Source organism: Capra hircus, chromosome 7 (assembly GCF_001704415.2).
Source record: "Capra hircus breed San Clemente chromosome 7, ASM170441v1, whole genome shotgun sequence".
Classification (NCBI taxonomy): domain Eukaryota; kingdom Metazoa; phylum Chordata; class Mammalia; order Artiodactyla; family Bovidae; genus Capra; species Capra hircus.
The window spans coordinates 91,111,761-91,122,064 of record NC_030814.1 but is presented as its reverse complement, the minus strand read 5'-3'; the positions used below and the strand labels follow the sequence as shown (position 1 = coordinate 91,122,064).

Here is a 10,304-nt window from a genome sequence, read left to right as displayed (position 1 = left end):
TCCCCATAACCAGGTATTTTCATGCCATCCCTTGGTATTTTCTCTCCTCTGAGTAGCTATTCATTTGTTCGTAATTTCAACACATATTTCCTGAGCCCATAGTGACATGTAGGGAACAAAATAGATTTAAACAAATAAACAAACAAGTAACAACAACAAAACCCCTGAACTGGTAAAGCTTACAGTCCAGTGGGGAAGACAGAGGAGAAAGAATTAAACAGATCTACATATGGGGTTGTTTCAGAGACCGATAAGTCATTGAAGGAACAGTGATGTGATAGGGACTGAATTTATGGCTGCCAAAGTTAGGGGAGAAGATTAAGGTTAGCTGGGCTCAAGGAAGGCCCCTCTTCAGAAGTAGCATTAAGACCAAGACTTGGAGGAGAAGAAGGACTGAGCCCAGGAAATAAGTGGGAAAACGTGGCAGGCACAGCTTGTGCAAAGCTGTATGGTCCTTGGGGCAGGACCATACCTAGTCTGGTGGATGGACAGCGAGCAGGCCCATGTGACTGGAGCAGCGTGAGGGGGAAGGAGAGAAGCAGGAGAGGAGGGCAGGGAGAGGATGGGGCAGGTCGTGTAGGACCTTATGGGCCGTGGGAGGATGTGGACTTTTATTCCAAGGGAAATGGGAGTCCTGGAGGGCTGTGGGCAGAGGAGGGGTGGGGCCTGAGTCAGGTGCTCACAGGTGCAGTGGCTGCTGCAAGAAACCACATACTATGGGGGTTGAGAGGATGCAGGTGACCACACTGGTCCACGTGGGACATGAGGGGGAGGATGAGAGAGATGGTCACATAATAAGTAGTCAGCAAATACTTGTTGAATAAATGAATAGATGGAATACTATGCAGCTGTCAAAAAGGATGCTGCAGAAGAATTTTTAATGGCAGGGGGAGGTGTAGTTGGCAGAATAATGCCCCTCACAATGTTCACATCCTAATGCCCAGAACCTAATGCCCCGATGCTCCCTTCCATGGCACAAGGGGCTTTGCAGGTGAGATTAATTTCAGGGTCTTGAGCTGGAGCGATTTTTTGCATTATCTGAGTGGGCCTACTATAATCAAATGGATCCTTGTAAGGAGAAGAGGGGACTTCCCTGGGGGTCCAGTGGCTAAGACTCCATACTCCCAAAGCAGGGGGTCCAGGTTCAATCTCTGGTCAGGGAACTAGACCCCGCTTGTTGTGACTAAGAGTTCACATGCCACAACACAGATCAAAGATCTGGTGTGCTGCAATTAAGACCTAGTGCAGGAAAAGGAAAACTGCGTGCTTCTCAATGTGATTAAAACAAATTATGTATTTTGCTGTCCCGTGTCTTAGTTGCAGCATGTTGGAACTTTTATGTGTTGCAGCATGTGAGATCTAGGGCCCTAACCAGGATCAAATTGGGGCCCCCTGCACAGGGAGCTTGGAGAGTTAGCCACTGGACCACCAGTGAAGTCCCTCAGTATGTTTTAAGTAATTTTTAATAGCAAATCCCCCCCTCGAGCCTATGTTGAAAGTGTTATCGATATGTTTGCTTCCATTTAACACATAAATATAAAATTATAAGTTCTTAATGTTGTGAATTTTAATATACCTACTTTTAAGTTTCAATATTTTCCATGATGTTCTGGGGGGAAATAGGACTTTAAAATATGTAAAACCAGACATAGAAGGGCACACATTTTTGTTTTTGCCTCACATTGCAATACAGCTTGGTACTACTACTACTACTACTAAGTTGCTTCAGTCATGTCCGACTCTGTGTGACCCCATAGACAGCAGCCCACCAGGCTCCCCCGACTGTGGGATTCTCCAGGCAAAAACACTGGAGTGGGGTGCCATTTCCTTCTCCAATGCATGAAATTGTGAAAAGTGAAGGTGAAATCGCTCAGTCGTGTCCGACTCTTAGTGACCCCATGGACTGCAGCCCACCAGGCTTCTCCATCCATGGGATTTCCCAGGCAAGAGTACTGGAGTGGGGTGCCATTGCCTTCTCCAACAGCTTGGGAAGACACTGCCAAAACCTGTCTTGATTTAATATTTTGATATTTTGTCCTCTGTGAGGTTGGTTTTTGCCATTAATTTGTTATTAATATCTTAGGATAATGTATTACAATACTATTTATCTTGATTGTTGAGTTTTTTAGAGCCACCTTAATTTTTGCACCTGAGGTCTGTGCCTCACTTTCCTTCTTCTAATCCTGGCCCTGCAAGGGGCAAAAAAAAAAAAAAAAGGAGATTTTACAGTAATCTGAATCTAAATCCTTATGATTACCTCCCTTCCTTCCACTATCTCTCTTAAAAAAAGAAATGCTCTAAAATGAGTTAACTCCAGTTAAGATGAAAACTCATTTAAATTATCTTCAATTAACTTCTTTCTATGTCCTGATTTTTTTTTTTTCCCTTCCAAATTCGATGCACCCAGCAGGGAGATCTTTTACGGAAAATTATTATAGAAAGTGGTTTGGGCTGAAACAGCATGGTTAATATTTGTAGACAGGAAAGGGTTTCGAATAAGGATCTATGAGACGAACTAATGAAACGTTGACTTTAGGATGGGTTTGGGAGAAATTTCTGTCTTGGATTGTTTTAATAGCGTGTTTGTGCTTGTTGAGAGGGGGTTATTTTCCTTCTTCTAGCTTCCACGGCATCAGGCAGAGTGATGGACATTTAGGAAGAGTGAAATCAATGTGGGGGGACCGAACCAAACAACAGTCATTTCAGGAGCTACAATGTAACAACTTCTGTAACATTGTCTATAATAAACTCAAGAAGTGTGACTCTTGTCCCTTTCCCTAGTGTAGCGGTTATCACTGTCACCTCCCACAAGAAAAATCCCTGGTTCAAAACCCACATGGAAACACTTAGATATCTTTACTGCTGCTGCTGCTAAGTCGCTTCAGCCGTGTCCGACTCTGTGCGACCCCATAGACGGCAGCCCACTAGGCTCCTCTGTCCCTGGGATTCTCCAGGCAAGAGAGAGATTGTCATACTGGAGTGGATTGTCATTTCCTTCTCCAATGCATGAAAGTGAAAACTGAAAGTGAAGTCGCTCAGTCGTGCCCGACTCTTAGCGACTTTAAAATTTACTACAATAGAAATTCAGATTAGGCGCTTTTAAATTTTCTCCTTGTTTTTTTAAAGCTATTCGGGAATCGTAGAAGTTATTGTAAAGTAATAGAAATACTAGCTTGATGTTTAGGAAATTTTAAATAGACAGTAAAAGAAGCTGTTAAAAAAATACAAAACTAACCGCTGCGTTGGCCGGGAATCGAACCCGGGTCAACTGCTTGGAAGGCAGCTATGCTAACCACTATACCACCAACGCCCGAGCAAGCAGAAGTTTCTCACAATGCCTTTAGTAAAAGTATCAGCAGTTTGGTTGGGTGATACCAAGTTACCAGGGGTGTCTCTTCCCAGTGTCCCTTCCTCGCAGAGGAAGACGCCACCCGTGGCACGTCTCACCCCACTTACTGCGGGGGGCCCCGCTGACGCGTCTCCCCCAAGCGCCCCGGGCTTCTTGGTACCGGCCGGGCCGCGACCAATCCCAGGCCGCCGCCTGGGCCGCTCGACTTCCGGGTCAAAGGGGCCTGGGCTGCCGGGTACCCCGTGTCCGCCGGCGCCGCTGTGCCCCGCGCCCGCCACTTCCGGGGCCGCAGTCCCGGGCATGGAGCCGCGAGTGTGAGGTGCCGCCGGCTCCGGGACGCCCTGCCCAGCCCGGCCGCCGCCCTCGCGCCGGCCCCCAGTCCCGGTGAGCAGCACCCCCACGCCCCGTCCGGCCTCGGCCGCAACCCTGACCCCGCCATTGACCCGCCCCGCTTCATTCCCGGCTCTGGACCCTACGTGGAACGGCCTCCCCGGTGCCCTCCGTCCCCGCCCCCGCGCTCCCCGGCCCGGCCGTTGACCGTGCGCGCGGTTCCTCCAGTCCCCGCCTCCGTTTCCCCTTCGCCCCGCTTCTCTCCTCACTCCTCGCCCGCCAGGTCCCTCCGCTTGCCCGGCCAGCTCTCAGTCTCTCCTCTGCCCGGCCTGACCCGACGTCCCCTCCCATCCCGTTGCTGCCCGGGCCACCAGGCTCTGACCCCTTTCCCGGGGTGGCCGCGCTCAATAATGCCTTCTCTTTCCCGTCGGCTCTGGAGGTCCCCACCTTGTCCTCTCTTTATGCAGACACATACGACCTATATGAGAGCAGAGGCCACCGCCCCGCCCTGCGTCCGGCCCCCACCCCTTCACCCCACATCCCCACTGGGTCCAGCCCGCTTCCCTCAGCCTCCTTCCCAGCCCTGTCCAGCCATCCACCCTCTTCCAACAGAGTCTTGACACTTCCCCATCTGTGCGGCAGGAGTGGCCCCTGTTCCCTTTGAGCGCATCCCTGCCCCGGACTGTGAGGAGGTCACTTGCCTGAGCGGCAAGCATAAACCTTTACAGGAGCTGGGACTAAAAGCCCAGGAAGGGTGCAGTGTGGTCACCAGTCCCTGTAGTCCCTTGCTGGATCCTGGTCGAATTGGCGCCTGGTGGCAGGACTTTCCTGCGGGGTGTGGTCCAGGGCGTGCACACAGCGCTGCGGGGCTGTGAGGCATCAAGATCTACAGTGAATCAGGCCCAACCACTGGGGACTCGCCAGTGGCAGGAGCGTGAGGGGGTTAGTCAGTCCATCTGTTAAATCGCCACGTTAACGACATATTTACTCTGTCAAGGTCTGTGAACCACATCTGCAGCTGAAATGGAGGCTCTCTGGACTCTTTAGAAGGTCAGTGGGGTGGGGTGGCTGGACTGCTGGGTATGGGTGAGTGGGATTTATTTGTCTGTTCCAGGATATAGAATCTGGGAGGAAGTGGTTTTGTACAGCCCTGGAGGACAAGTTAGCCTGGCCCCAGGCTAGTGGCTTCAGCTTTGCTCTGGTTGGAGACTTTTCTTTCTATCCAGGAGGAGAAAAAAAGTATTTGGTGGATGTGTGGCTACACACACAGACACACACACCATGCCCACCCTCCACCCCTGACTCCTCATCTAATAGGGGGCCTGGCACTGGGTTCTGGGATGATGTGGATTCTTGCTCTGAAAGGGGCTTGAGTCCAGTTCTCTTAGAGATTTTAAGTAACTTGTTACTTTGTTATTAAGTACTTGTTATTTAAGTAACTATTGATTTTAAATAACTTGTTCAGATGACAGTATTAGCTGCCCTGTGGTTTCTATGTGTGTGATTTTAACCCCTGTAATCTCATTCAGTCCTCACAGTAGTATTAGGCGTTGGTCCTGTTTTACAACTGGGGAAACTGAGGCACAGGGATGTTAGGCGACTCCTTCAAGGTCACAGTGGTGGAATCAGGATTTGACTCCAAATCTCTCTGACACCAGAGCCCACGAGTGGTGGAATCAGGATTTGACCCCAAATCTCTCTGACACCGGAGCCCGCAGTTTTTGTCCCTGATCTGTGGTGAAATCAGTACTGCTTTCTAGTGACATTTTGCTTCACTTCTGGGTGATTCTCTATCCTGGGACCAGGTGCTGCTTTCTTTTTCTCTTTCAAATATTTGCTTGGTTGTGCCAGATCTTCACTGTGGCATGCAGGATCTAGTTCCCTGACCAGGGATCGAACCCAGGGTCCCTGTGTTGGGAGCACAGAGTCTTAGCCACTGGACCACCAGGGAAGTTCCACTGCTTTATTTTTCTTTAACCATCGGGGCACCTGTCTTGTCAAGAAGGTGGTGGAATGCCCCCCACACCAACGGTCCCTTTGACTTCAGACAGCATTCAAGTGAGGACAAGGACATGTTCATTCAACCTGAGATGTCTGTTGAGTGCATCATGTCTGTCAGGATCACAATAGGAAGAGACAAGTGAAGGTCTGCCTCCATGGAGCTGACATCCTGTTGGGAGCGGTCATCTACCCAGAGAGGGGTTCTCAGCCTCAGCTCTAGTGGCATTAGGGGCCAGATTATTCTTTGCTTTGGGAGGGGGTTTATCCTGTTTATTGTGGGGGCTTAGCAGCATCCTTGGTCTCCACCCACCAGATGCCAGCTGCCTGCCTCCCAGTCCAAACAACCAAAACTGTCCCCTGGGGACACTGGGCCTCGTTGAGACCCGTCTGCGTACCAGGATCACCTGACCTGCAGAGGCCCTGGGAGGCTGCACACATCTAAGCACACAAACAGAGAAGGGGTGACTCACAGGCCCTGGGGGCCACCCTGGTATACCACCTAAACCACAGGTGATTTACTTTGATGTCTAGTGTGAGTCTAAGAATGTTACTCAGTTTTTGCCCCCCAGACAGTAAACACAGAGTTTCTCCCCCTTGGCGCTTAGGACACTGAGACCAGATCATTCTTGGAGAGAGTGGGGGTGGGCTGTCATGGACACCATAGGGTGATAAGTAGCATCCCAGACCCCACCGACTGGGTGTCAGTAACCCCCCCCCCACACCATCAGAACAACCAAAAATGTCAACAGGCATCACCAAAGATGCCCTGGACAAGGGTGGAGGGCAAAAATTGCTCCCACTGAGAACTACTGTCTTAGAATGAGTGTCTGCCGAAATGCCCAGGCATTGAGATGGGGCTGACAGGGTAGCACTCTGGACCGAGTGCCAGGAACGACCCCTGAAGAGCTGATACTGGGACCCGAAGGACAAGAGGGAGCAGGTCTTACAAAAAGCAGGGCAGGGGTGTTCTAGGCAGAGGGACTGGGGAGTGCAAAATCTCGGAGGTGGGCTTGCCTGAATGTTTAGGGAGGTTGAGGCCAGTGTGGCTGCAGATGGTGGTTAAGGTCTGGGAGGAATGGGGTTGGAACAGCCATCGGGGAGCAACCACAGTGGGGAATGTGGGTTTCTTTGATTCCCCAAAAGTGCAGTGGGTGGTATCTCCCTAGTCATGTGAAACTCGGGTCTTCTCAGGACTCTCAGCTGGGGAGAACTGCCTGCTTCCTCGCAAATACCTGGATAGGCCTTCAGATTTCTAACATCAGCCCCGTGAGAGGGACTTCCCTGGTGGTGCAGTGATAAAGAATCCCCCTGTATATGCAGGAGATACAAAGACACAGGTTTGAGCCCTGGGTCGGGAAGATCCCCTGGAGAAGGAAATGGCTGCTCACTCCAGTATTCTTACCTGGAGAATCCATGGACAGAGGAGCCTGGTGGGCTACAGTTCATGGGGTGGCAAAGAGTCAGACACGACTGAGCATGAGAAGGCCCTTGGCGCTGAGTGTTCTTTGCAGACCGGAGGTTTGTTTTTTTTTTTTTTTGGTCACCCCACATGGCATGTGGGATCTTGGTTCCCCGACCGGGGATCAAACTCGAGCCCACTGCACAGCCAGGAAAGCCCTGAGAGGGCTGCGTTTGAAGGGGAGGAGGCCTCGCCCCTCCACACTGCCAGAGCTGCAGCCCTGTGGCCTCCCCCTCGCAGGCTCACCCACCCTGAGGCCAGCCAAGTGGTTAATGCGGAAGGTTAAGAAGCTGCGGCTGGACACCGTGAACGCAGGACATTGGAGAAGGTAAGGGGCACTTGGGGATCCCTGGTCAGTGGGGATATCGCAGAGGTTCCCGAATTTCTAATGGAATCTTAGGTCTGGAGGGCCTAAGACAAACCTTGGTGGTCCCCAGGTTTCTGGTTTTCCCCAAGGTGTGCTTCTGGGTCTTCTGTGAGGGCGGCAGTGTGGGCTAGCAGGGTTATTCAGCCTCGGCATTTGAAAAATATATTTTTATTTATCTGGCCATGCCGGGTCTTAGTTGTGGCCTTCAAAGTCTTAGTTGTGGCATGCGGGATATAGTTCCCTGACCAGGGATCGACCCCGGGCCCCCTGCACTGAGAATGTGGAAGTTCCAGCCTTGGTATTTTTGCCACTGGGCTAGGTCCTTTAGTGCCTGCCCTGGCATGGCAGGAGTGGAGCATCCACCCTCACCCCAAGTCATGACAACCCCAAGTGTCCCCAGACATCACCCAGTGTCCCCTGGGGAGGAGACTGAGAGCCACTGGCCAGATGGTCAGGATGTGGGCTTGGGGCTTCTGCCCTTTTTTGTGGGGAAGGTTGGGTGGGCCACTTGACCTCAGAGCCTGCTTTCCAGTCACCTTTAGAGAAGAGCCCAGAACTCACTTCCCAAGCTTTCAGTGAGGATCAAATACAGTTATCCTCACAAGGCCCAGTCACTCGTCCGTTCCACATGTGGGGCTTGGCACGAGAGGAAGGGACCGTGAAAATTCCTCAGCTGAGCCAATCTCTGTCAGCATCGGTTTTCTGATCCGCAGGCTCACCTGCTTTCAGTGAATGCGAGGATCAGGGCAGGGGTGGGCAGGAAGGGAGCAGAAGACGGTTCTGGAAGACAGGGCTGGCATTAAGTGCGTGATTTGTTACCCAGAGGCGGCCCTGAGTTTGTGTGGTGCCTGCGCATTTGGGCGCCAGTCCACAGTGGGGCTGGAGTCTCCTCTCCCCTGTGCACCAGGTCTGGGGCGGGCGTGGGCTGGGCTGCCCATGGACTCGCAGAAGCTGAAGGCCTGGGAAGTGCTAGGGGTGGCCCTCCTAGAGCGGAGGATGGCTTGCTGTTTCCAGGCAGCCCCCAACAGGAGTGGTGTTATGCGGTCCCTGAGGCCACTCCCAGGCGTTTCTGGAGTATGGTGGCCCCGGGCCCCACCTCCCGTCGTCTGGCGCCTCCTGCCTTCTTGCCTTCCGCCTGCTTCCCTCATCACCTGGGACTCTGGCTGATACCCCAGGGGCAGGTGGTTCCAGCTTGAGAAACACCGGCTCCGTCATATCTCAGAAGCCGAGCGGGCCTTGACAGCGTCCCTGCTGGCAGGCCCCGACCTAGGTGCTGGTGGTGGTGTGGGCTGTGGGCCGTCCTATCGATTGGCAAAAAGAAGGCGTGGGTAGGTCTGGCCTAGGTGGCTTGGAATCCACTTTCATTTCCCCAGCTGTGTAAACTCTTGACTCAAGAAGCCGAGCCCCAGCTGGCGCTGAATGAGGCAGGGCCGGCACAGGCTTGCTTCCCGAGGACTGCATTCTGTTCACCTGTTCCCCTCTCCGAGCCTCTCTTTCTGCCCCGGGGAGGAGAGAGGTGAGCCGAGGGCCAGGGCCCGGCAGCAAGTGTTGGCCTGCCTGCGAGCTTGGGCTGCCGAGCCACGTCTAGAAGGTCCTCCCGATGTTTCATTTCATTTCTCATCTCCTGGATCGTGTTTTTGCTTCCTGGGCTCTCTGCGCTGATCGGAGGCAAGATCATTTGTATTTTCCTTTGCCGTGGATATAAGCCGTGAGATTCTATGAGGGTTTTTGCCAGGCTTGCTTTCTGCCTCTGGGGTCCCCCATGGGAGCACCCGAGGCAAGTTTGTTTTTCTGCCGTGATTGCAGCTGGAATTGTGGTGGCAGCGTGGGGCTGGGGGTGGAGGGGTTTGGCAGTTAGGGGACTTGCCCTGCCTTGGTTTTCTGAGCTTGTTGCCAACAGTGCCGGGGCTGTGTGGGCTCTGTAGCGCCCAGCTGGTCCTGGCCCGGCCCCTTCCCAGCACCGCCCATGGCCCCTGCTGCCCTCGAGGTGAACAGCAGCTCTGTGGCAGGCCAGGACAGGCCATGGGCGCCCCTCGGCAAGGGTGCTGTCCTGCCAGGGTTTGCTTTATTTGACCTGAGGGCCCCAAAAGGCTCTGATAGCCTGTGGTCCATGTCTTCAGAGCTAGCGTGGGGGCAGGCCATGTCAGTTTGTTGCCCCTCCCCCAGCTCAGCTGGGTCAGAAAGGACCAAGCAGGGGCCCTGTTGGAAAGAGGAGTCTGAAGATCAGCCTGCAGTGGGTGCTCAGCAGCCGTGGCTGCCTCCCCACGTCTCTTTCTTCTGTCACCTCTCACAGCGAGCAGGGATCTCGTACTAGCAAGGGGCAAAGCCTTCTGGAAGTCTTAAGGCCCCCAGGTGAAGGTGGAGCCCTAGCTCTGTCCACGACTTCTTGAAAGCCAATTCCTCCTACAAGGGAATATGTACATGTGTCCACAGAAGCACTAATCCCAGAGGATGAGGTATCCCGGAGTCTAAGCAAGACCTTTGGCTATTTGGTGCCCTCACAGGAAATCCAGGCTGGCCTGCCCATGTTGGCTGGCCTTACCAGATGACCCTGGCTTTTCTAGAACCAGGTCACCGAGGCTGTGTTTAGATTTCCATAAAATAAATATTTGCCTGGCCAGTCTAGTTCAGTCCAGAAGCCGCAAGTGCAGGGGGTGGGGGGGGTATTACACAGCAGCAACCTTCCCTGGAGTGGGTGGAGAGAGCGGAGTGGCCTCTTGGGAAGCGGGTACCTGTCCATCCTCTCACCTGAGGCTCTCTGATGACCAGCAGATGTCTGCCTGGCTCTCTGAGCCCCT

The 10,304-nt window shown here is 53.0% G+C and overlaps 1 protein-coding gene and 1 non-coding gene across 5 annotated transcripts in view; one reads left to right on the top strand and one right to left on the bottom strand.

Annotated features, from left to right (window-relative positions):
- TRNAG-UCC lies at positions 3,239-3,310 on the bottom strand. The gene has a single exon. It is a non-coding gene; the product is annotated as a tRNA-Gly (tRNA).
- DPP9 (dipeptidyl peptidase 9) overlaps positions 3,572-10,304 on the top strand; it is a 37,920-nt gene continuing 31,187 nt past the window's right edge. For 2 of the 4 annotated variants that reach the window (XR_001918335.1, XM_018050885.1), the window contains exons 1-3: positions 3,572-3,733; positions 4,677-4,729; positions 7,380-7,467. Coding sequence is in view for 2 of the 4 variants with exons in the window: in XM_018050885.1 (XP_017906374.1) it covers positions 7,412-7,467 (56 nt within the window). In the remaining 2 variants the exon portion in view is untranslated. Of the gene's footprint in view, positions 3,734-4,676; positions 4,730-7,180; positions 7,199-7,379; positions 7,468-8,759; positions 9,023-10,304 lie in introns of those variants that run through there. The other 2 variants (XM_018050886.1, XM_018050887.1) reach the window with 2 other exon arrangements.